A 27,128-nucleotide genomic window follows, 5' to 3' on the forward strand; every position below is an offset into this window, starting at 1 on the left:
GGAAGGACACATAGCAAATTTTACTAAAGATTGTTCCACTTTCCGTGAAACCTTCTGTACTACAATTTGCCCTGTGTCTAGTGTTGACTAGATTATCTGCATGCCCTCTTTGTGTCTACATCTCTGTTGTCTGTCTTATCTTTTAAGTTCCCCGGGGAGGGATCCAGTGACTGACTCAGACCATTTTAGTGCCCTGTAGAGGATATCATATGAATAAACATTACACTAAATGATGTGCAGGCTTCTATAAAACTGGAAGGTCACTTGGGGATTAAGAACTTTCCAGGGGCAAAAATCTACTAACAGCTTTCTAGCTGGCCCTGCACCCCACATTCATCTCACTCTTTCTACTGGTTTTTCATTTCAAATTATGTTTGTGTGCACTGGATTACTTCTGTATGATGACTTCAAGCGTACTTCCGTCTGATGACTTCAATGTGTGGTTGTGAGTGTGTGTGGGCATCATACCAACCTTTGAACTTCCCTCTGGGGCTTCTTAATCTAGGTTATTAGCAGTTATTGATTTCTTTGCCCTTTGATAGCTCAAATGGAACACAAGTATACATTTACATAAATCTTCTGAAAACGTTGATATTAGAAAACAGTCTGTTGAAATTGCAGTGAGATATGTGCACATTCACTGTCAGGAACACCTAATCTGGGAACAGCCAAATTCTATTGTGAGGTCAGTGGAAGGATCAGCTCTTCAACAAAGGATTTCCAGGGTTCAACAATTTTTTAAAAAATTTAAAAATGAAAAAAATGCCATTGATCTGAGGTGAGTAAAAAGGTAAAACTCATGTTAGTCCATTATAAGGAAAAAATATTCTAGGGATTTTTGGCAGAAGGCAGAACAAGAGAGGAGTTTGTGTTTAGCCCCATGACATCTGATAGGTAACAGGACTTCAGTACTATTGAATCGAAGGTAAAGTGAGGATACTTCAGTGGTTCTGTCTTGCCACTATGATCAGTCATATGCATATTAAGCAATATACCATAGGGAGAGGTAAGCACAGTGATTAAGAATCTAATGTGAGTTAAACTTGTCCCCCACTTACTGCTGCTGCTACGTTGCTTCAGTCGTGTCCAACTCTGTGCGACCCCAGAGACGGCAGCCCACCAGGCTCCCCCGTCCCTGGGATTCTCCAGGCAAGAACACTGGAGTGGGTTGCCATTTCCTTCTCCAATGCATGAAAGTGAAAAGTGAAAGTGAAGTCCCTCAGTCGTGTCCGACTCTTAGTGACCCCATGGACTGCAGCCTACCAGGCTCCTCCGTCCATGGGATTTTCCAGGCAAGAGTCCTGGAGTGGGGTGCCATTGCCTTCTCCCCCACTTACTAGCTGAGTAATTTAAGTTTTTTAGCCTCTGCATGCCTCGATTTTCTCATCAGAAAAAAGCAAATCATATAATTAGTTGAAATGCCCTTAATGATAGAATTTGTCTGGCACAAAAAGTAGGAAACCAAGAAATGCTAGATGTTATTAATAATAGCAATTGCTTATATTTGCGTAGGACTTTTAACATTTGCAGTTTTCCCACTTTCTACTGTTTACTTCCCCTAACACTACAAAAAAAAAAAAAAAAAGATAACATTATGTCCTTATTTTTTTCTGATGTTTGTTTAAATAAGAGAAGTCAGTTCAGCATTTAAGGGCTTTATTCAAGGTCAAGCAGTGGCAGATAGGACTGGTTGTAGTGGCCACTCCCCACATTTTCTTTGCTGGCAGAGCCCACCTTGCTTTCTTTGTTTTTATTGCACGTACTCTGTGTGCATGTGGCTGGATCCTGGTCACAGAAACTGCAGAGATTTTGCTGTTGGGGCTTTGGGGAAAGTGTTTCCTTTATAAGTAAAAACAAAACAAGCGCATATACACTGGAGGCTCTTTTTTCTTTGCTGGAAGTAACTATGTCTGCACAAGATGCAGAGAAGTGTCAGAGCCTCCTTGCAAACACGAGGGCAGGTAGCACCCAGTGCTGACACTGTCAGAGAGGAAATATGTGTATCACTTGAGTCCTTGATGACATTGTTAGACCAACTTAGTCTTGGAACCCCATGAACCCTGGACCACTTGTTGCATGAGATAATACATCCGTATCATTTGAGTCATTTTTAATACTCTGCTTCTTACACTAAAGTTATACTAACAGAATATGGTGGCTAAACCAAGAATCAAAATCTGGTCTTCTTCTGATTCCTAGGCCTTTGTTCTTTTCAGCAAAGCACACTGCCATCCTGATATTAAGGCCAATCGCAATAGAGCCAAATGTATCTCCCTGTTCTGATATTTATGTGTCCCTGCCCATAATCTCAGAGAAGGCAATGGGATCCCATGGATGGAGGAGCCTGGAAGGCTGCAGTCCATGGGGTCGCTAAGAGTCGTACATGACTGAGCAGCTTCCCTTTCACTTTTCACTTTCATGCATTGGAGAAGGCAATGGCAACCCACTCCAGTGTTCTTGTCTGGAGAATCCCAGGGGCAGGGGAGCCTGGCGGGCTGCCGTCTATGGGGTCGCACAGAGTCGGACACGACTGAAGTGACTTAGCAGCAGCAGCAGCAGCCGCCCATAGTCTAAGCTTGAGCTAAGCCTGGGGACCTGCTCTCTTTCTCTTGCAGTGTGAGCTTTCTCCTCTCTGGTCCCCTGCCGTCATGCTCCCTTCCCTTAGAATATCATCCAGGTAGCCCCTTGACTCCATTAGAATCACACATGTCCTTCTGGATCTAGCCTGAATGCCTCCTTTATAAGATGCTGTTCTTGATGATACTTTTCTTTCTTGCCCTCTAAAAGACATGCACGTTTTTCTCCTGCTGCATATCTTTTCCTTCCTTATTTTTAAACATCTTTGTACAGCTCAGCCTCTCTACTAGACTGTGAGTTTCCAGAAACTGGTACTGAGTCTCATTCCCTCATTGAGTCTTCATAGCACACATTTTTTATCCCTGCTTCTTAAGAAGGCATAATAAATGTTTATTGAATTAAATATGTAGAATTTTACAGCTGAAAGTTCTTTCTTCTGAACAAAGCTCCCATTTTCTGGAAATTATAGAAAGTTCTTATCCTTGGATTCATGATCCCCGTAGGATTCAGGAGATCAGGGGAATCGTTAATGGTATATTCATTGTTTTATGCTCATAGCTTTTATTAGATCAGATTCGTAAAGAATTCATGGCTCCTTAAAAGAATGAGAACCTCTGTTTAAGTTGGAAAGTTGAGTAAAGGCTTTCTGAGCCAAACACACGCTCCAGAGCATGCATGTTTTAGGAAAACCAGTGTTGTGAGTTTTCTTGCTTTCCCTAAAATTGGAGTACAAGGGAAACAACCAAAAACAAAACAACTTTCTGGCTGTTGAATATTCCTCTTACATTTTATCCCACTGTGCTATCCCCGTGAAAGATTATTCCACATCTCTTTGGGACCCTGATTATCCTGTCTCCATATTCACTTCCATACACATCTTTAAAAACATCCAACCTATTGTCTCTGGCAGGGTGGTGCAGGGAGCAGAAAAGGGTCATGTGCGACTGGGTGATGAGGGGACAGCAGGGCCTACATGAGGCCAGTTAAGGAAGAACGCAGGTAACCAGCTTCAGCCCCTGAACCAGCCTGCTGACATCACCCGTGTGGTTTTGCCAGTGCTCATTCAGAAGTGAATGAAGCCTCCTTCAGGAGAGCAGGGTTATAAGCTCTGACAAGCCTGAGTTCTTATGGAGTCTCCTTGTGCTGTACAGAGGCAGAACCCTGAATCACTAATGACTGAGAACATTACACAAGAAAATGTCTTGTTTTATAGACTAGGACCCCTGTTACCCTCTTCATTATTCAGGATTTGGAACTATAGACCCTTAGGAATGAAAAGACTTTAGAATCCCGTATTCAAAGTGCTCGCTATCAAGAAGCCCAGGGCACAGTTTTGTTTCTCTTATGATTAGATTCTACCTCCACAGTTGGACACAGAGCAAGGAAAAAAAAAAAGATTAAAAAGCATTCATAACTGAAAAATGAAAAAATGAGGAGACATGTCCTACTTAGAAATTCTAAGATTTCTCAGGGATGAGGGAGAGATGAGGTGAAGGTCAGTGGCCAGGCCAGGTGTCCTAGAGGGACTCAGATCTCCCTAAGTGTCCACTGGTTCTCCCAGCAAGCAGCATGCTGTCACTTCAGTCATGTGTGACTCTTGTGACGCCATGGACTGTAGCCTACCAGACTCCTCTGTTCATGGGATTCTCCAGGTAAAAATACTGAGATGGGTTGCCATACCCTTCTCCAGGGCATATTCCTGACCCAGGGATCGAACCTGGGTCTCCTGCATTGGCAGGCAGGTTCTTTACCATGAGCTCCAACTGGGAAGCCTAAGAGCTACCCTAAATTCATAGTTTAAGAAGAACAGAAAGCTTACTAAACTCCTTCAGGAAAGCGTCTTAGTCCACTGCTGCTACCCGCTGCGTTGCTACTCATGAGCAAAATAATTAGGAGAGGCCACGCAAGAGAGTTCCGGAAAGATCTATTTCTGCTTTATTGACTATGCCAAAGCCTTTGACTGTGTGGATCACAATAAACTGTGGAAAATTCTGAAAGAGATGGGAATACCAGACCACCTGACCTGCCTCATGAGAAACCTGTATACAGGTCAGGAAGCAACAGTTAGAACTGGACATGGAACAACAGACTGGTTCCAAATAGGAAAAGGAGTATGTCAAGGCTGTATATTGTCACCCTGCTTGTTTAACTTTAGAGTACATCATGAGAAATGCTGGGCTGGAAGAAGCACAAGCTGGAATCAAGATTGCCGGGAGAAATATCAATAACCTCAGATATGCAGATGACACCACCCTTATGGCAGAAAGTGAAGAGGAACTAAAAAGCCTCTTGATGAAGGTAAAAGTGGAGAGTGAAAAAGTTGGCTTAAAGCTCAACATTCAGAAAACGAAGACCATGGCATCTGGTCTCATCACTTCATGGCAAATAGATGGGGAAACAGTGGAAACAGTGACTGACTTTATTTTTGGGGGCTCCAAAATCACTGCAGATGGTGACTTCAGCCATGAAATTAAAAGACACTTACTCCTTAGAAAGTTATGACCAACCTAGACAGCATATTAAAAAGCAGAGACATTACTTTGCCAACAAAGGTCCGTCTAGTCAAGGCTATGGTTTTTCCAGTGGTCATGTATGGATGTGAGAGTTGGACTGTGAAGAAAGCTGAGTGCCAAAGAATTGATGCTTTTGAACTGTGGTGTTGGAGAAGACTCTTGAGAATCCCCTGGACTGCAAGGAGATCCAACCAGTCCATCCTAAAGGAGATCAGTCCTGGGTGTTCTTTGGAAGGAATGATGTTGAAGCTGAAACTCCAGTACTTTGGCCACCTCATGTGAATAGCTGATGCATTGGAAAAGACCCTGATGCTGGGAAAGATTGAAGGCAAGAGGAGAAGGGGACGACAGAGGATGAGATGATTGGATGGCATCACTGACTCAGTGGACATGGGTTTGGGTTTTTCCCTAACAAACTTTTTGGTCAAACCCAATATTTATCAAATCAGCCTTGATCACATTGACTGGAATTTATACTTAAATGCTATATACTTGAACTTGGAATTAAATCTGTACATTAAAAGTATTTACCAAATGAATAAAAGTAAATGACCATTTATATGTATTTTTAAGTACATATGTTTTACTTGATTAATAGGTTCCAGTGTTTTTTGTTTTATTTGAAAAATACACAGAAATGATAGACAATAAAACTAGAATAGATGGACAATTGTGTTAACCTCTTTTACTCATCTAATGGTGGTAGTTTTGGCTGTGGCCCTTTAACAGATGCTAATTCTATAAAACAGTATTGATAATTAACCATAACAGAAAAACAAACAATAACAAATCAACCTTATATAGTGACATATCATCATTCAGGAGTAAGGTGGTGAATAATCCATGTAGATAGAAAAGGGGAAAAACAGAGGGGAAAAGAAACTTCAAATAATCGATTGAAGCATAACTAAAGGTTAGCAGTTCTCCCTTCTTTCTTGCTTTCATTCTGAAAACGAAAGATTAGATTGATTCAAGCAGATATGCTTTGAAATGCCATAAAGTATTGGTGCAGTATTGACAAGCTGCCTGAGTGTATCACTGGCATTTTCATTTTACTAGCCCAGCAAGAAGAATCAGGGAGTGGATTTTTACCTCCCTGCCCACCTGCCTGTGAATTGCTCAAACAGCTTCTGCGTGTGCATGTGAGCGGCTCCACACTGTTACATGCTGGGTTAAAAAGGTTCCTTCTCTGGGGCTCCAGTGGCTTCCCTCATCAGATGGATGGGAAATGCAGTTTGTGGCCGGCTGAACTTCATTATTTAGTTTACTGCCGTCTTGTATCAAGAGAGCAACTACCGAGAAACGCTTTATGCCCACACCCCCGTTTTCTTGGTGGGGAATTTGTAGGCCTGTTCTGCAAAATCATACCGAGGTAGAGCAACGACATCTCTGTGTCTTCAAACAAACAGCCACCCCGCTGTCGCTGATCAGCGTTCCTGGGATGGCGGTGATTGAAATTTAGCACTTAGAGCAACTTATTTGGCACACGGATCTGTTAAGCATATGCCCCCACCGCAGGCCTGCCATCTGACATGCCCATAGGGCACCCAGCACCTCGCACATGCTCACATTTTGCTAAGAAAGTCAGTTTTGAACAGATCCTTGAAGGAAGTCTGTGCAGTGGTTAAAGAGAGGGGTGGCCTTAGAGCTCAGGTCCTCAGATTTGTGCCTGTTTTGGGGTGACCGTGGTCCTTCATCCCCTTGAAGTTGGAACAAACCTAAGGCATGGAGTTCCAGTTCGCTTGCTGTGAAAGAAGTGATCAGAATCCTCTCACTGGTGCCTGTGTCTTCAGTAAAGCAAGCCTTGTGCTAGCAGAGTAGAACCATGAAGGATTCAGCAGCTCCTTGGTAGCTTGCTGGCTTGGAATTCAAGGTTAGACCGTTCTGTGCTCACTGTGGCTACAACTGATCCCTTGGCCTTCAGAGGAAATCCAAAAATCAATGTCAACATTTTTATGCTAAGCTGGAAACAACAGGACTGGGCCGAATGTTCTAGGTTATGACTATCAAGAGAGAAATACGAACCTCAACAGAAAACAAGGCAGAGCTATTAGGCTCTTCTCATTATGTAAGGAGAGCAAATAAGGGCTGAGACCATCCATGGTTAGAAACACGCTGCTCTGTTGAATCTTCCCCAGTGTCGTGGCACTCCTACGCTTCACTTAACCAGGCAGAGCTAGGTCAGGGCTGCCGGCAACAAAGGCAGCCGCTTTCTGATGCTGCCATGATGGGCGTGAGTTCTGGTGTGTCCCAGTCCACCAGGCCTTATCTGTATTTATGTTCTTTTCTGGTGTCAGGCAAAATTCTGGGCTCCTAGTAAATGCTTAAGAGGTGTTGAATTCTGAAAGAATGAGCTAAATTGTTTGGGTTCCTCTGAATGAGGTTGAAGAAAAGCAACAAGTTAAAATTATAGGAAGATTTGCCGAGAAGCAAATAAAGCTTAAGTTTCAGTGTTAATTACACAGACCCTTTCCCAGGCTGTGCAGATCGGAACTCATGACTTTGTGTTTTGTTTCTTATAAAGAGATACCTAAATTCTGTAAGCTCTAGGACCCAGGGTCCAGTTTTAGCTGTTTAAGGGAAGGCACTGACAACTGAAGTGAAAGTTGCTCAGTTGTGTCCGACTCTTTGCAACCCCATGGACTATGCAGTCCATGGAATTCTCTAGGCCAGAATACTGGAGTGGGTAGCCTTTCCCGTCTCCAGGGGATCGTCCCATCCCAGGGATTGAACCGAGGTCTCCTGCATTGCAGGCGGATTCTTTATCAGCTGAACCACAAGGAAAGCCCAGGCACTGGTAAACCCTTCCCCAATCAGTGTAAGTGGATGCTGCAACAATTCATTCAATTATGTTAAGCACCAGTTAAAGGAATTCTAAGTCCTCCCTTGGGCCATTTCAGTTCTATGAAATTGTAATTGTTTGAAACTAACCGTGATGTCTTCTTTTGCCTTCAGGTGATTCTCATTTTGACAAAGCTGTTTGACTATAACCTGGGGAGCATCACTGAGAGCTCGCTTTGGAGGTAAGGAAATTGAGCTAACAGTTACAGTCTTATTTCAACATGATGCCCTCGGCCAGGCTGCTCCCTCCTCACCCCTGTTTCCTAGTGAGAAGGTTTCTGGTTATGTGTACCCTTTCTTCTCTGTCTGCTCTTTGTTTTCCTAACCATGGGTAGGGTTTTTGTTGTTGTTTTTACCAGAAGGGCCAGATCCTTTCTTTGTATAGACCTCTTCTTTTGGTCAGAAGTCTTTTTGCTAAGGTGTTCATTAGGTTGTCTTTATGGATGTTGGTTCCCATAGTTCTCACCAATCGTGAGCTTATTGGGGTGGAAATGAAAGAATAAGGATGTCTTTGCAGAGGGGATCAGTATAACTCAAGGCCTGAAAAACCCAGGCAGGCTCCCAGGGCAACACTTTCACAGCTGCTTTTCTGTGGTTCTGCAGCACAGAGGTGTGCACACACACATGCATGCGTGGGATTCACACTACTGGGCCATATATATATATATATATATAAAGTGTATAGTGAGTGATTTTTCAAATGGATGAACAAATCCTTTAAGAGGGTAGACTAACTCATTGGATTTGGCACAAAAGCAAGTCCTCGGATACCCAGACAGTTATTCTGTCCTCCTTTATTCTTGAAAACTATACATTCTCTTGTTTCATTTTGTTTCTTAAAAAAATCTGCTTGATTTATCTCATTCCTCTTTGGCTCTTCTCCAGTAGCCTGGGTCATGTGCTCAAACCCGAACTAGTCCCTGAAGTCTCAGAGAGAGCCTTCTCTAATTGGCCAGGTCTGGATCACATGATGATCCCTGAGCCTGAAAGGATGGAGACAGACTTCAGAGATGAAATTCATACATAGACACATGGACTCTTTTACATACATGCACACACACAAAGGCAGGAGTGGTCTGGACAGACCAAACTTAGTAGTGACCACATAAGATCAGTGGGAGGTTCCATTAACTCAGTTCTCAAGACCAGGAGAGACTGGCTGCTGGCTCTGAGTCTCAATGCTGAGGTCTAGGGAGAAAGACTCCAGTCACCCTATTTGACAGCTGTTCCCCCTGCTCCCAGTACACTCGACAGTGGCTGGGGAGGGAAAGCTGATTTTCATGGTAGCAGTTTGGTTGTAGGGCCTTCCTCTGTTGGGGAATGTGGTGGTCATACAAGAGGTGGCTCATGGATTGAATAGACACCCCAAAAGAATGTACCAGACCCCACAAGAAGATTGTTCATTAAATTTCATTTTCACTTGATGTCTATTTTTTATTAGACTTGACACCATGTATAAGAAGCTCCAAATAAGTTGTCCTATGCTCTGGGAGAGCCCTACTATACTAAAGAAAAGGCTAGATTCTGTTATTTTATTTGTTGTCAGGCATTTCAATTAGTGAGCTCTTTTCCCGATGAAGAGGCCAATTATGCAGAGTTTCTGTCCCAAGGAAATTTATGTAACTGAATTCAAGTGTAGGAGGTTTGGTAGGAGCCTCTAAAAGTACAGTTCTTTAATACATTAAGGGCCTGACTCCTGCTGTATTGTTTAAATTCAGTACCTGTTTGTCAGCATCTCTGAGTAAGCTTATGCTTCCTTGATCAATTTCTCTAATGTATGTGCATAAATGAAAATAAAAGCCAGCTTTTACTCTGTGGTGCATCTGCCATCTAAAGTGTTATTGGTGTATTAGAAAATTAAAAGATGTGCAGTTCTGTTTCCGTGGGATAGAGGCAGAGCAGCCATAACTGTCACTCTGAATAGTCCTAGGAAGGGCACTCTGGAGGGATATGAGGAACAGCTTGTCCTGGACTGCAGAAGCACACGTCCAGCACGCATCTCTCTCTCTGTTGGGGCACTATTACTGATGCCCCAGTCTAGGAGGACTATTCTTTTCTGATCTTAAGGAATCAGGTTAGTGAAATAAAAATGATATCTCATTCTAGCGGTATCAGACCTCCCTTCTGAGGGAGCAAACTCTGTGGGCTTTAGCTTGGGAAAGTGTGGCAAGAGTGACCTGCTTACTTTTCCATCTTAGAACCAATTTCACTGGAGAATATATACGTATATGTACACAAACACACACACATTCATAAAAACACACATATACATACATACACATATACACACATGCATGAAAAAGTAAAGTGTTAGTCGCACAGTTGTGTCTGACTCTTTGCAGGCTCCTTTGTCCATGGAATTCTCCTGGCAGGAATACTGGAGTGTGTTGCCATGCCCCCCTCCAGGGGATTGTTCCGACCCAGGAATTAAACTCGGGTCTCCTGCATTGCAGGCAGATTCTTTACCATCTGAGCCTCCTAGGAAACCTATATGCATATGTGTGAAAGTAGATCAGTCATCTCCGCCTGTTTGCAACTCCATGGACTATACAGTCCATGGAATTCTCCAGGCCAAAATACTGGAGTGGGTAGCCTTTCCCTTCTCCAGGGGATCTTTCCAACCCAGGAATCGAACCCAGGTCTCCCTCTTTGCAGGCGGATTCCTTACCAGCTGAGCCACCAGGGAAGCCCCATATATATGCATGTGTACCTATAATATGTATGTGTATATACGCATATATATTTGCTTTTCTAACATACCCAAAGTAATCATTTGCCTCATATGCCATGTTCTACATGTCTTATCATGTTCTGCATGTTTTGTCATGTTCTACATGTCATATGTGGCAAATTATTACTGTGGGTGTTCTATTCTATTGCAACTGCTCATTTTAATACTTTATAGGAGACTACATGCTTGAGTTAAAATATAATTTAGAGAAGAGGAAAGGAGAAAGAAAAATTATTTATAAAACTTCCTAGTTGCATTTCAGGGCTGCATTTTTTGAGTGGCTTATGGTACCCATATTCAGTCTTTAGGGAGCCTTTTCTGGGTGTTAACTTAGGACAGGGACAGGCCTGGATGGGTCAAGAATGGGGACCAGGAAATGAGGTCCTCAGGGCCCTGTGTCTTCTAATTCAGTCCTACTGAAGGAGACTAGACTGCTCGGCGTTGGCTCATTTTCTCCTGCACAAGCTTGTACTTTCTTCTCAGAAAACCTGCCTATGCCTACAGTTGGGGGTTTACTAGGGGCACAGACCATATTTTAGAAATTCTCATGGCACTCACGGCACTGGATTCAGGACATAGCACATAGATAATGCTCAATAAATATCTGGTTTTGGACAGGCTAGGAAGTACTACAATTTTATCTCTACTGCATGGTCACGAACATACAACTCTGTTTCTCACTCATTTATTCAACACAGATGAATTGATTAACTCCTCTAGGCCTTGTATTGTTCTTGTCTGGGAAAGGGAGGGTGATTAAATACACAGATCCACAGCATATAGGCTTTGCCTTCTAGGACTTCGTTGTTTAGAGAGGCTAAGCTCTATGGACAGTTAAAATGAGAGAGAACTGTACTTGTCTGTAATCTGCCTTGTGTAATTACATTGAATAAGGTCCTTACACAGCACCCGGAGCTGCCAGATCCCAGAATGTGTTTAATCTAATGTAAATAGACAAACTGTCATACAAATATTAAGTGTTAGCATAAAGATATGAGATAAGTGTTGCTTCTTTACTTTGCTCATGCTTGTATTTTCTCTTTGCAACTAGACTTTATGTCCTTAAACCCAACACCTTTCTGGTTTCATGGTAATGGCAGTGATACTTTGCTAATGAAAATAATGACAACAATAATAAAAGTTAACTTTGATCAGGCTCTAAGTTCAGTGCTTGACATGCATTATTGCATCCTCCTAGTTCATTTTTACAGTATGCCAAGGTCACACAATTTGTAAATAATAGCCCACACACTTACAGGCACATTAGTTAATAAACTTCATTCATTTCACTGCTTATTGATCATCTAGAGTCCTGTCTGCCTTCGGGTAGATCTTGCTGTACCTAAACAAACAACATTTTAATCATACATACATATATGATTATTATCTATCTGTTTATCTTAAAATCAGAGTTTTCAAAGCATTATAACATTTTGAACAGCATTTTCCCTATTCCAGAAAAATACTGCGCAACAGGGAAATGGTTTCTTGTCCAGCAAACAGATACATGGACTTTCTGATTGAGCCTGTATTCTTTATGACTTTTACCAGCTGCGTAGTCCCAAAAGGGCAAGTGGCAGATGCCTCCAGGGTGTTAGGGTAGGAAAGAAGCCAGAAAAACAGCTGACCTTGCACTGGTGTTCTAGGGTTTTCAACCTTGCTAATCAACAAACCTAGGCTGACGGAGCAAGATGCCACTCTTCCAAATTAATGAGGTTCGGCTCCCAGTTGGTCTTGTCATTGATTACACCTTAATCCTGGAGCTGGTTGTTGATTTTGTTTTGTTTTGTGTGGTCCTTCACTCCAGGAGTCAAACTGAGAGGCAAAGGGGATGATCTGCCCCAGAACAATTAATTACACCTCAGGATCTTCTTCATTTTCCAGAGGATTAAGCTGTGAGACTTGGTAGAGCTGGTGGTTTTACCATATTGAAGCAAGATAAGCTTAAAGGTTGAGATAAATAAAATGTCAAAATCTAGATACAGTATCTCTTGAGAAGAAATGTATTAATCCCTGTGCCAGGGTAATCAGCACTCTGCTGAGAGGCTTAGCTGGTGAGAAAGCCTCAGGCAGTTGCGAAGGGCCTAAAGGTGTACTCTCTTAAAGGGACGCACAGCCTACCAAGGGCCTGTTGTAGAGCTTGCCCGGCCTGACTGATGCTCAAATTCACTGCTGTCCTATTTTCCGATCCACATGAAACATAAGCTTATGAAAAGATCTCCACTATTATGGACGACTCAAGCAGCAGTTCCTGCTTTTGTGGAACGAAGGTTAAAGTGGGGAAATGGATCAGGTCATTTGATTCAGCACTGGGAGCCAGCCCTGTTTCCTTGTCACCTGAGTTGCTTTGTTTCATGTTGGGTGTTACAGCGACTGTCAAGAGAAGCGTCCCCATCACATCTTTGTGGAGAGAATGCTGCAGAGGGCTTTGAGGCAGCTTCTGTGTGGGGTTGGCTGCAGCTAGTACTTCCTGGAGAACTCCAGGGATTCAGGCTGACAGAAGCTGACCTGAAGATGCTGACTTTCGGCCAACCCTGTGGATAATTCCCACTAGCTGGAAGTCTCTTCCTTCCCACTCCTCCTCCAGGGGAAAAGCAGAGAGTGACATGAATAGGCTGTTAGACTCAGCTTGGAAGGATGTTTTGCCACACAATTCAGCTTTCAGTCAGTTACAGATACAAAGATTTAGAACAGGGATATGTGGGTGTGCTGTCAGATCAGACTCTTTGTGACCTCATGGACTGTAGCCCACCAGGCTCCTCTGTCCATGGGGTTTTCCAGGCAAGAATACTGAAGTGGATTGCCATTTCCTTCTCTAGGAGATCTTCCCAACCTAGGGATTGAACCTGTGTCTCTTGAGGCTCCTGCATTGGCAGGTGGATTCTTTAGCACTGAGCTACCTGGGAAGCCCCTGGCCAATGCAAGTGCTGCCAATGGCAGCCTACTCCAGGACTCCATGGACAGAGGAGCCTGGTGGGCTGCAATCCATGGGATCACAGAGAGTTGGACATGACTGAGAGTGCGGGCGTGCGCAAATGCGCAAGCGCGCGCACACACACACACACGCCCTATACATCCTGAAAAAGAAAAATCGAATAAAGCTAGAGTGTGAAATTTCTGTGTAAGAGGGCTCTTCATGTCACACAAGTCCAGTGATGTTAATCATCCCTGTGTTGCAAGTGTTTAGTGCCTGCCTAATGGCCCCCAGGAGAGAGTCAGGCTCCCCAGCCGGATCAGGAGGTGCCTTGGGAGTCTGGACTCCTTTGACTTAATAACTCCTATTCCCACCCAATGTATTTGTGTCATAGAGAGCTACTTGTAGTTCCTGGGCTTACAAATTCAGTTTTTAATCTTATTGTTTTTAAGAAATCAAAAGGAATGTGTGCTCATTATAATAAACCATACAGTTAGAGGCAGAAGAATTGTTAGTCTTTTCCTTCTCACACAGATTCAGCTTCCCTGAGGTCAGTGATGCTAAGCATTTTGGGTGATTCTGTCCGCATCATTGTGACCAGACTCAAAAATACCAGGAGATATATACACATATCAAGACCACTTTTTTTGTTTGTTTGAGCAAATAGGAGTAACTATTCACAGGACTCTGACAACCTGTTATTTTCACTTACCAGTGAGTCATGAGTGTCCGTCCAGACGAATACATTAAGAAAAATAGGTCAGGTTTATAAGCATCAATTAGTACGGATGTTGTATACTGAATTTAACTACTGCATGCTTAATTAACTTATGTAGTGCTTCTTTTGAGCCAAGAAGTGTTCTCAGTGCTTTTTTACCTTCATAAAAACCCTTTAAAGTGAAAATTACTAGTATCCCAGGTTTACAGATGGGAGAACTGAGGCTTAGAAAAATTAAGTACTGGGCCCAATGGTCATGCAGTTGGTGAGTGTGAGCTGGATCCTGGGTGTGCTCTCTTAAGTCCAAGCTACACTGCTTCTCTATGCCTTTTTATTTGATTTTTATTCTAATTTCTACAATATTACTATTACATATGTGTGTGTTAGCCCCTCAGTTGTGTCCAACTCTTTGTGACCCCATGAACTGTAGCCCACCAGGCTCCTCTATTCATGGATTCTCCAGGCAAGAATATTGGAGTGAGCAGCCAATCCCTTCTCCAGGGGATCTTCCCTACCCAGGGATCAAACCCAGGTCTCCTACATTGCAAGCAGATTCTTTACCATCGGAGCCATCAGGGAAGCCCTATTTATTACATATAGTGCTTCAATCAGCATGTTTGTAAACATGTTCTTACATTCTGCTAATTTTATCTCTGTAAATTACTCTAGAGTCCTAAAGGTTGTATTGCTGTTTCAAAACCTAATGCATTTATAGTGTTAACAGATACCTGAGATTACTTTCCAAGATGGATGGGATAATTCATATACCCACAGGCAACAAGAGACTGTACATTTCCCTATAATGTCACCAGAACTGGCTATTTTTTATACTTAAAATTTTGCTGTCTGTTTAGTGAAAATGATGTCTTGATTGCAGTGTTTAAAGGGATTTTCTGTGACTACCAGTGACACTGAGTATCTTTTCATATGTGTATTGGTCTGTGACACTCTTGAACCCCTGTCTCCATCTCTCCTCTCTTTCTAAGCAAAGGTAATTGCTTCTTCCTCAGTAATCCTGAATGTATTATATAAATGGTTATCAGGTGTATATTTATTTGGTTTGTTTTAATAAACATCTACTAGCCTGGTGGGCTGCTGTCTATGGGGTCTCACAGAGCCGGACACGATCGAAGAGACTTAGCAGCAGCAGCAGCAGCAGCCCCCTTTTTTATGCCAGGCACTGTGCTAGGTAGACACTAGGAGTAACAGATTGCTTGTTTCATAAAGAAATTCAAAACTAGTGAACGGCAGACACTCACTGGGTGATCATAGAAGTGTGACAAATGCAGTGCCAAAGTTATGCACACGTTATTGTCCATGTTCATTTATTTCCACACTAGCCTGGAAACTCAAAGACTGTGACTGTCTCTTACTTATTTTTGTTCACTTGGCACCTGAAATATAACTTCACATGTATTATCTTTTTTTGTTTTTTTGTTTTTTTTGCTTAGAAATAGTATGTTGAGTATTGGTTCAGGGTCTTCTCTGAAAGTCAGATCTGTGCTGTGTACTTATTTAATCCTAAATTTTTAAACTCAAGCCTTCCGTATAGGAAATACTGTTTTCAATAATGTGCTACATGACCTTGTGAAATATCACTGCATTGCACTCAAAGAGTAAGAACACAGGCAGTACCAAGTGTGAAGAGTCCAGATTCAAGTCAGGGAATCCACTAATATCCATCGAACACTAGGCATGCACATTGGAGGTTGTCAAAATCTTCCTGCATACCTCCTATTTCTGTAGGGATCTGGCTGAGTTCTGCCCAAAGATGCTGTTGGCTTTCCTGAGATGTCTGTGAGGGTCTGGACTCAGATCGCATGTTTTCACTTCTCATTTGCCTTGGTGATTGGCTATGCTGAGTTCTCCACTTCTCCTTTTAGTAAGTAATAGATGAGATACACACAAAAGCTATCATTGCCCTGAGGGTGTAGTAATTTTATCAGTGTGACCTTAGGAAAGAGTAAAGCAAATGCAGAACAACTGGCATTCCAATATCAAGTCTGGTTATAAACTCAGAAAGTGGTTTCGGATGTCAGTTTTGGTTTTCCTACCTTGCCATTGAACAGTACATGATGGAATCCTAACATCTATGTTGTCCCTTGAGATTGAGGTCACCACCATCCAATTCCAATAGGAACCCAATCCTTCCATATCCTCATAACCTCTCAAAGGAATTTCTTCCTCACTTGATGCTTTGTTCTGTCCTTTGAAGTCAAAACTTGAGCTTATCATTAATAAGTAAGTAAACAGGGGCAGTGGATGTTCTTTGGGTCTAGAGCTCTGCCCTGGGTACAAGGAAGGTCAAAAGATACCCAAGATACAATTAAATTCTTACCTTTCACCAGCATACAATCTCATTATTCAGTCAACATGACTAGCTTGTCATCATTTTTTAGGTCTCAACCTGAATACCATCTTATTTTTAAAAACTTATCGGTGCCCACTTATTAAAAGGAGACTCTTGTTTCTTTTTACCATAGCTCTTTGTTCCTTTCATTTACTGTGTGTCCTGATGTCTAATGATTCTAGTTATCATTTATTCAGTGGCCGATGCCACCAGTATTTCAATTGTATTTCAAACGCCAAGGAAAGTGCATGGCCCGTAGACAGACATTCAAGTGAGATTTCTCAATTCATTGAATGTGTAAGTAAATACATGCCTAGAATCATGGTAAATTGTGTGAATCCAGATACATAAAAGATTTGATTGTGCTCTTAAGGAATTCACAGTGGGAGAGAGATAAATAAATGAGAAATTAGTGCATCAAATGTCATAATAGAGGTATTGTAATATGACCCAGGTTGAAGAAGGGAAAGGATATCTGATTTGAATCTTGAGGAACAAGTAAGAATCACACTAGTAAATGGGGCTGTTTATTTACTGAGAATATACTGTATTCTAAGCACCTTTAAGTGATGATAGTCTGGCATATTGAGGAAACTGTACAAGATTGGAATATACTCTATGTGTGTAATATTGGAATATATTCTGTGTATGGAGAGGATGTTTGGAGATGATTTTGGAAAAATAGAAGTGGGGTAATTCATATTTTTCTGTGCTAATTATTCTGATATTTATCCCCATTGAAGTATCATTTTTTTGGTTTGGGGCAAGAGGGAAACTTGATGAAGTGTGAATTTTAGGAAAATAAATGAATCATGGTGTCCTGTTGAGAATTTCACTTGGGAAACAACAAAACTGGTGACCGTGGGAATAGCAGTCAGTGGTATCAGAGGAGCTGAGAAGGGATTGACTTATTTTAGGCCACGAAGGAAAGGAATATGAGGTATGGAAGTGGGTAGTGGTGGTGATTTCAATAAATCTTTTAAAGTGAAAATGAATAGGGCCATTTGGATGAGGGAGAAGGTGAAAGGGAGACATGGTTTTCTTGCCTTGGTCTTGGATAGTCCAGTGGGTGGCGAGGTTATTTACTACATACATCTGCTCTGTTGACAACTCCTGAGCACTTTCTCTTAGTGAAGGAGAAAAGGATATGGAGGCAACTCTTTCAAGGAAGAAGATTTGAAGGGACATAAAGGAAGACATATAAAAATATAAAAGAGGTCATAGACTAAAGGCATATCTTCCTTTCCGTAAGTGAGGACAACCCTGTTTTATGGGGGTTGAATCCATGGAAAGAGATTAAAAATGTAGAACTTAGGAGGGAGTAAAACTGGTCCAGGATTGAGCGGCAGAGAGTATATGGATTTGGAGCTTCTATGGTTGGGGGGCGGGTAATCCAGCTATGGTGATCAAGGTGGATGAGGAGTAGACCAGAGCAGGAGCATTGCTTCTCTTTTAGCAAGAAGGGAAGCCAGGTGGTTTGGAGCAGCTGCTAAGGAGCCATGAGGAAGGCCTACTCAGGGAAAGCAGGGGTAGCTCTGGGTGATGCTGAGAGCCCAGCTGGGGCCACGGCCTAGGGGTCAGTGTGGCTGTTTTCACTCCAGTGAGCAGGGGTCATCCTCAAGAAGGCACTTGGTTGTGTTTTTCTGGAGCAGTGTTAGAGGACAGGACAGCAAGATGGTTGGGGGCAGTGAGTGGTAGATGAGGGGATCTGTGCCAAACAGAGAAGAAAGTGAAGCTGGGAGTTGGGAGAGGACAAAGAGTGAATAGTAGGACCTCCCCCTCCCAATCCAAGCATGTCTAAAAGCCTAAAGAACACTGAAGAAATAATATCCAGACTTTTTATAATATTAAACTTAGACTGTATCTAGCTTCCAGGGGACTCTGTGAAAAGGACCTGGTAAGAGAAGATGGTGTTAATCAGAAAAATATTTTCTTAAAAGATACTGTTAAGAAATCCACCCAGATCTGTAGGAGAAGGAGCTGCTATTTCTCCACGTGTATATGAAACAGCTAGATCTGTTTATCAGGCCCCCAACATTCTGAGCGAAAACGCACATTGTGGGGAAACACCGGGCAGCCTTCTCTGGTTGAGTTATATTAGATTTTTCTCTGGGGAGCTGCTGACTCCAAGGCTAAGACTTGTGGACCATGTCTGGTAGCCACCGTGATGCCTTTAAGAAAATAGTGCCAGCCTAGATATCACATTGAAGTGATGTTGGTTTCCTTTCTGGTTACTTTTTTCTTCTTATCACAATTTGCTCTGGAGCCCATGCCAAAAATGTGCTTCTTTGATATTAAAGTCTGCTTTTCAGAATTTAATTTTCTGGACTCTCAGTTGACCTTGGCTTCTCGTTTTTATCCTGTTAGGTATTTATGGTCCTTGACTTTGATCACTCCATTTAGTAGAATTCTCAATAAAGGAAGCTCATTATGTGTTCCAGACATGGTGAACTACGTGTGGGTTCTGCCAAACAACATGTGCCCTTGGAAGGCTGTCCGTAAACAGGTCAGCACTTGGGCTCAAGCATCGGATGCCAAGACATGAATCCAGGCTCTGTCCACTAACTAGCTCTGAGATGATGGGGAAGTTTTCTAACCTCTGCTTCATTTTCTCATCATAAAAGGGGATGCAGTAGTATTTATCTAGTAGAATTACAGTGACACTTATATTAAAAAAATGTGCATCACTTACTAATCACACAGTAAATAAAGTAAATAATCTAAAACCAATAAAAATCTTAGATCTTGTACTTCTATGGTCTTTCCTTTTTCATCTGAAATGCCTTTTCCCTTTAGGCTATTTGTCTAATAAATAATAATGGTAGCCATTTATACAGATGATTTACTATGTGTTAGACTCAGCTGGTAAAGAACCTGCCTGCCAGTGCAGAAGATGCAAGAGATATGGGTCGAGAAGATCCCCTGGGAAAGGAAATGGCAACCCACTCCAGTATTCTTGCCTGGGAAATCCCATGGACAAAGGAACCTGGTGGGCTACAGTCCATGGAGTCGCAGAGAGTCTGACGCGACCTAGTGACAAGAACAACAATAAAGACACTCCTCTAAGAACTTTATATGTATTAACCATAAGTGAATCTTCTCAGTACCATCCAAGTTTGGTTATATCATTATACACATTTTATTTTTTTATTTTTTAAATATTTTTTAATTTTATTTTTTAACTTTACAATATTGTATTGGTTTTGCCATATATCAAAATGAATCCGCCACAGGTATACATGTGTTCCCCATCCTGAACCCTTCTCCCTCCTCCCTCCCCATACCATCCCTCTGGGTCAAGATAAGGATACTGCTCAGAGTCACAAGAATACTAGGCAGTAGAGAAGAGATCTGAATTCAAGCAGTCTGGCTCCAGAGCCTGGCTTTGAACCCCAGAGGGACCATCTCTTGTGTGATCCCTTTCTTGACCAGCACCTTCCACACAGAATAAATCACTGCTCACGTACTCTTTCTGTTGTACATATTTTCCTTTTTTGATGTATTACTTTGAGTCGTTAGTACTTTCTGTATATTTATTCTCCTTACAGGGACCATCTTGAAGGTTGCCTATTACGTTATTAACCTTTGTATCCATAGCACCAGGTATAGTTCTTGGCCCATAGTAGTTGTTCAGTAAAAAGAGCACCAGGACAATAGATTGGGAAGTTCAGTTAGTTCAGTTCAGTCGCTCAGTCGTGTCTGACTCTTTGCAACTCCAGAGATTGCAGCATGCCAGGCTTCCCTGTCCATTACCAGTTCCCAGAGCTTTCTCAAACTCATGTCCATCGAGTCGGTGATGCCATCCAACCACCTCATCCTCTGTCGTCCCCTTCTCCTCACACCTTCAATCTTTCCCGGCATCAGAGTCTTTTCAAATGAGTCAGTTCTTCGCATCAGGTGGCAAAAGTATTGGAGTTTCAGCTTCAACATCAGTCCTTCTAATGAATATTCAGGACTGATTTCCTTTAGGATTGACTGGTTGGATCTCCTTGCAGTCCAAGGGACTCTCAAGAGTCTTCTCCAACATCACAGTTCAAAAGCATCAATTCTTCAGTGCTCAACTTTCTTTATAGTCCAACTCTCACATCCATACATGACCACTGGAAAAACCATAGCCTTGACTAGATGGACCTTTATTGGCAAAGTAATATCTCTGCTTTTTAATATGCTGTCAAGGTTGGTCATAGCTTTTCTTCCAAGGAGCAAGTGTCTTTTAATTTCATGGCTGCAGTCACCATCTGCAATGATTTTGGAGCCCCCCAAAATAAAGTCTGTCACTGTTTCCATTGTTTCCCCATGTATTTGCCATGAAGTGATGGGAGTGGATGCCATGATTGAGGAGAGACGACTTAAAAAACAAATGCCATAGTTGGGGAGAGAAGACTTAAGAAACAAATGAACTGTGTCATCTGTGGATATAATTAATTGATGCAAAGCTTGCTGCTTACTGTATATCACAAGTAATCAAAGGGTAACAGGAGTAGTTTAATCAAATATCAGGTCTTGCTCTCATTCATTGCCATTGTACATGAAGGAGGTGACAAATATTAATTTGATTCTGCCATGTAGGTTGACACTGCCATGTGGCTTGTCTGTAATTATGCTTCAGTGTATGTTGGAAGATGGTATTGTTGTAAAGGGGAGATGAATTTATCCCTGTTAGTATCTCCTAGGGGTTTCCCTGATAGCTCAGTTGGTAAAGAATCCACCTGCAATGCAGGAGACCCCATTTCAATTCCTGGGTCGGGAAGATCTGCTGGAGAAGGGATAGGCTATCCACTCCAGTATTCTTGGGCTTCCCTTGTGGATCAGCTGGTAAAGAATCTGCCTACAATGCAGGAGACCTAGTTTAATTCCTGGGTTGGGAAGATCCCCTGGAGAAGGGAAAGGCTACCAACTCCAGAATTCTGGCCTGGAGAATTCCATGGACTAGTCCATGGAGTTGAAAAGGGTAGGACATGGAGTCAAAAAGGGTGAGCAATTTTCACTTTCACTTCCTTTCAGTATCTCCTAGTTTCTTTTCCTTTAGCTACCATTGGGGGGTTGTTTAAAAACAAATGTAATGTTGAGCCCATTTGAATCCCTAATTCTGAGCCCTGAACACTGCGCTGTCACCAGAGAATAAACTTCACCTGCGGGAAATAGGGGCCCCCCATCAGAGAGCAATATGGTCTCCAACCAAAGCTGGGGAAGCCTTGTGTGTCAACGAAGCTGGCACCTAGGGGTGGGGACTTCGTCCTGTGTGTCGTAGGGCACAAGGGATGAAACAGCACTACTGGAGAGTTTTAGGAAACCCGTTTTCTTATTTCAGGTGAAGTTTCTGAACTACTGTTCATCCATAAATCAAGCTGGGGCATTTTCAGCTCTGTTCTCTTCTTTCCAAAGGGAAATGGTGTGCTGAAGAGTTATTCCTCAGCACGGCTTTATTTCTTTCTCCTGCTGGGATGTATTAGCAAGGTCATCACCTTTGGTTTATTGGCTTCAAACAATCTGTGATTGCAGAGGATTATGACTTCTTAGCTTGCAGAAGCAGGAGATGCAATCAATTCATGAAAGGCACAGGACTTTTTTTTTTCTCCCTTTTAAAAAATGTATATTTATTTCTGCCAGCATTTCTGGGGACCACGACTTAAAAGAGCTTTTTGAAAAGAATTTATCATTGAATGTCCTGCTTCATTGCTTCTTTCAAATAAGAACACTGAGCCAAGCCAATGTGAACTTAGATTTAACTCTTTGAGTTTGAAAGAAATGAGATGACTTCACAAAAGTCTTTCCCCCTTTCCTGACTTTCCAATTAATTTCCCAAATTAATTGGGAAATGTATACTCATTACAGTATGCCAAACAGATACCCTTTGAAATAACTGGGGACTCAGATTAGTAATAGCTACTGGTTGATGAATACGTTCTCTTTGGTAAGGCAAGAAATTTTTTTGTCTGAAAACTCTTAGAATTTGATCAGTATTTATTGAAATATCAGTTTTCTGACTTATATTGACTATATATCCAGCTTCTTGGATCACCCTTTCTCAGGCTGTTGCTGCCTTTCTCCTGGGTGGGAATCTATCACTTCTGACTCAGACATGTCAGCATTTAAACCCTCTTTCTTCTACATTGCATGGGATGTTTCCTCTTTGGAGGTCGCAGAAAACAATCACAAAGACCTGTGTTTTCAGAACTGAGCAAACTGATGTTTTCACATGGAAACTATACTTGTACCAGGGTGCAGTGGGCGCTGGTCTGCAGTAGCCTTGGCAAGCAGAGTTTTGCTGACACCAAGTACTTACTGCTGCACTCTTGATAGAGGCCTGGCCTGTGAGTTCCCCTTCTTGGCAGCTCTACAGAGGTCAGAGGCTGATGCTCTGGGGCTGAGATGATACATGAATCTGTGTATTATGCCTTTACCCACCCCTATTTTTGTTTAGGTCACTTTTATAGTACCTGTGAAACTGGAAAACTCTTCTTAAACAAAAACCCTGCTTACTTACTCACTGGGCAGTATAAGCTCGTGATTCATGACTCCTCCAATCACCAGGAAGCATGTGACATCAGGGAGTTGCGGGTGGTGAAGTCAACTATTATCTCGACTCAGAGCCTTTGATTCACCTGTGTTTCTCACCTTCTCTAGGTATAACTCTTAAAGACAAATTCAAAATGAAAATCAGGGCCACTTCTCTTATTCCAAAGATTCACTGTAGCAGGGCAAATGTCAGGGTCTGGTACCATTCTGGTTTATAACATGTGTGAGCTTAGTTGCTCAGCCGTGTCCGATTCTTTATGACCCCATGGACTGTACCCTGCCAGGTTCCTCTGTCCATGGGGATTCTCCAGGTAAGGATACTGGAGTGGGTTGCCATGCCCTCCTCCAAGGGATCTTCCCAACCCAGGGATCAAACTTAGGTCTCCCACATTGCAGATTGGTTCTTTACTGTCTCAGCCACTGGGAAAGCCCAAGAATACTGGAATGGATAGCCTATGCCTTCTCCAGGGGAACTTTCTGACCCAGGAGTCAAACTGGGGTCTCCTGCATTGCAGGCAGATTCTTTACCAGCTGAGCTACCAGGGAAGCCCTGGAGTTGAACTGGGGTCTCCTGCAGTGCAGGCAGATTCTTCACCAACTGAACTACCAGGAAAGCCCAGCTTCTGGTTTATAAAGGCAAACATCAAATGGATGGGTAAGCCCCTGACATAGGCCTTGTAGATTAAAGCAGAGCAAGACTGTGACTTGGGTTCCTCTTCCCTCTACTTCCCAGGCCTGCTTTTGTCACTGCTTTGATACTTTCTGCTACCCAGTAGTCCCTATGGCCATTGGAAATAATGCTACCCTTCCTTTCTTTATGGATTCTTTATGTTTATAGGAAAGATAGCTGAGATGGTTATTTAGTCTCTTCAAGCCTCAGGCAAGGCTACCATTTCTGGTTCTCCTTTTCATCATCTGATCAGTTGGAGTGATAATAGTTCAGCATTTCAGATTTAAGAGAACACACATATACTATTTGAAGATTTGATTGTGTTCCATTGTATTTAACCAAGGGCAGCACTTTACCAAAAACAAGGTGGTTACAAAGAGCTCCTAGCGACTTTGTGTAGGACTGTGCCTTGGCACGGCTGACAGGCCTACTGTTTGATTTTCCACAATGCTTTTAAAGTTGAGCCTTTCATTATATTCAAGGACAGTCTTTGCACTTGACGCTTTCTCTTGAGGAAATGCAGATACCATTTTCTTGTGGGGCTTGTGTCAAACCCGTCATCATCAAGGCCACATCTGTCTGGCAGAGGAAATCAGAGTTCAGTAAATTCCTGAACATTATCTCTGCTTCCAGTTTACCAGTGTGGACACTGTGGACAGTGTGCAGTGTGGAGCACCTGCTCCTCCGTGTCAGGTAGATATATTGTGAGGAAAAATGTATTTGAAGCTGCAGATGCATAGAAGGGTCTCATTACATGTAAATGTCCTTTATTAATAGCATTTTCCCATACATTCTCCTTTCTGTGGTGCCTGCAGTTATTAGTATCGACCACCAGAAAGATGTCCTGGGTCTGAGACAGAGTCAGATGTTAGATCCACTAACAAAACTAAAGCTCCTGCTTAGATTTGAATGTCTCTTCTGTACATTTCTTTTTAGATGTGTGTTGTTTGTGGATGCTGGATCTGGGGACGTGATTTATTTGTTTTGCTCAAGTCATGCAAGTAGTGCCCACAAGATACTGGTCAGGTCCCACGTGAAAAGAAGGAAAAAGCTCACTAAAGTGCGTGTGTCCCAACTCATGGCCTGGGGCCAAGTCACAATTTAGAAAAGAAGGGGACTGGCTATTACGTATATAATAAGTAAGCTGCAACACGGGAATATACAAGGATAACTGTAGCTGGAGTACAATCTTTAACAAGTTGCAAATCACTTTGTTGTACACCTTTAACATATAATATTGAACATCAACTATACTTTAATCTAAAAAAAATAGAATTCCTATAATCATGGATACCAAGGCCCAAAAGCTTAATGACTAGTAGGTGGCAGAGCTAGCACCATAATCTACCCAGGTAGCACTCAGACCTCCTACCTGCACACATAAACAGAAATTGAGATTTTCAGCAATGAATCAGTATGTAAGAATAGTTGACTTCCTGCACCATCTGGCAAAGATCACTTTGGCAGATTTTCAGGAGGTAGTTAACATTCAGATGTGTCCAATCAGATGATAATAGGGGTGTGTATTTAAAAGAATGGAGCCTATCGGCTGGCAGTTCTTAAGTTTAATTTTGAAGGGTCAAAATACTTTCTAGAAATGTTAGAAATTCTAGATGAAAATTGAATATGCTTCATCTCCTTGAATTTTTCTCAAACTTTTGTGAATATAATCAAAATTGAAAATCTATTAGAGAGAGAACTGCTTTGGTCCATCCTATGAAAAGTAAATAATATGTCCTGGGCATGTTTGAGATTTGGTGGGAACATGTCTTGTGTTCTAATCTTAGCACTGCCATTAATTGTGTGATCGTAGGCAAATGGTTTTGTTTCATAGAGTCTTGGACTCCTCATTTATAACAAGAAAAGTTTGTACTACCTGATCTCTAATATTTAACCTAGCTTTAACATTCATATCTCTAAGAACTGTTGCCCCAAATTTTGCCATGTTTAAAGCTGATGTCCTCGTATATTTTGGAATGTGAATGAGATTAGTACCCCCATTTCTTGAAGTATTTTTTTTTCCTTAAATGTGTCCATCACAGCTCATTACTAGCTGATTGGAGACAGGCCAGTAAACTCTGGTTTTACAGGTAGTAAGACTCGTATTTCATGGTTATTATATTAGAGAATCTATATGCCAAGTGAAAATGATAGAAAACAGAGAATTAATGACCTTTACTAAATTGTTTTATATCTTTGAAATTTAATTTGCATATTATATATAGGGGATGATAATGATTCTATCCATTAGGCTATTGTAAAGAGTAAACATGTTTTTAAGAACTTGCCTGTTATATTTTAAGTGGTAGAAACATAGCTGAAACCTAGGTCTTTTGATTGTAAAGGAAAAGAAGAAAAAGAATTAGTGATCATTTCCTGAAAAGCCTGTGAGAGCCTCAGTATCCTCACCGTAAAATGGGTATGCCAAAAATTCTTTCCTTATCTAAGGTTACTATAAATACAAGATATCATGGGCTTCCTTGGTGGCTCAGATGGTAAAGAATCCGCCTGCAATGCAGGAGACCTGGGTTCGATCCCTGGAGGAAGATCTCCTGGAGGAGGGCATGCCATCCCACTCCAGTATTCTTGCCTGGAGAATCCCCATGGACAGAGGAGCCTGTTGGGCTACAGTCCATAGGGTCCCAAAGAGGCAGACATGACTGAGTGACTAAGCACACACACGACCAGGTATCATGATAGCCCACAGGCTCTGCAATTTTATAAAGTGCTCTGAGGGTGTTAGGGATGTTGTTATCCCTAGTTGGGAGTAGGAGCGGGGAAAACTTGTATTCAGTGATTTCCTACACTGTGGCTGAGGGCACCCCAGATGCAACTGTCCAAGTACCATTATAATTCACTAGATAATGGACTCCTGGAGAGTATTTAGTTTGCAACTTTTTTGCCTTGTAGCATTGAAGCAGAGAACAATGCCTGCCACATAATGAGTCCTCAGTAAGTATTTCTTTAATGATTCTGTGAATTAATGAATCACTGATTTATTTTAGTTTCTATCCTATTGATCATGGGCCTGCCAATATGCTGAGTACATTTCATACTCAGTGGCTCTTAATCCTGGGTACATTAGAATCTCCTGGGGAGCTTTTAAAAATATTATATATGTGGGCTCACCCAGGACTAATTGAATCAGAATCTCTGGGACTGAGCCTGGGCCATAAGTAGTTTAAAAGCTACCCAAGTGATTTTAATGTGAGAGAGACACATAGAATCAATGACACTTGATCCATTGTTTTCCTGGGGTTTGTTTGACTGGGTTTTTTGCTAGCATTGCCAATTA

At 42.0% G+C, this 27,128-nt stretch overlaps 1 protein-coding gene across 5 annotated transcripts in view; it reads left to right on the top strand.

Moving 5' to 3' along the window:
• The window catches only part of SORCS1 (sortilin related VPS10 domain containing receptor 1), a 575,198-nt gene that overhangs the window by 212,294 nt on the left and 335,776 nt on the right, over positions 1-27,128 (top strand). For all 5 annotated transcript variants that reach the window (XM_070363590.1, XM_005897015.2, XM_005897018.2 and 2 more), the window contains exon 2: positions 8,046-8,113. In XM_070363590.1, the coding sequence (XP_070219691.1) occupies positions 8,046-8,113 (68 nt within the window). The remainder of the gene's footprint in view (positions 1-8,045; positions 8,114-27,128) is intronic.

The sequence above is a fragment of the Bos mutus genome, chromosome 26 (genome assembly GCF_027580195.1).
Source record: "Bos mutus isolate GX-2022 chromosome 26, NWIPB_WYAK_1.1, whole genome shotgun sequence".
In the NCBI taxonomy this organism is placed as follows: Eukaryota; Metazoa; Chordata; class Mammalia; order Artiodactyla; family Bovidae; genus Bos; species Bos mutus.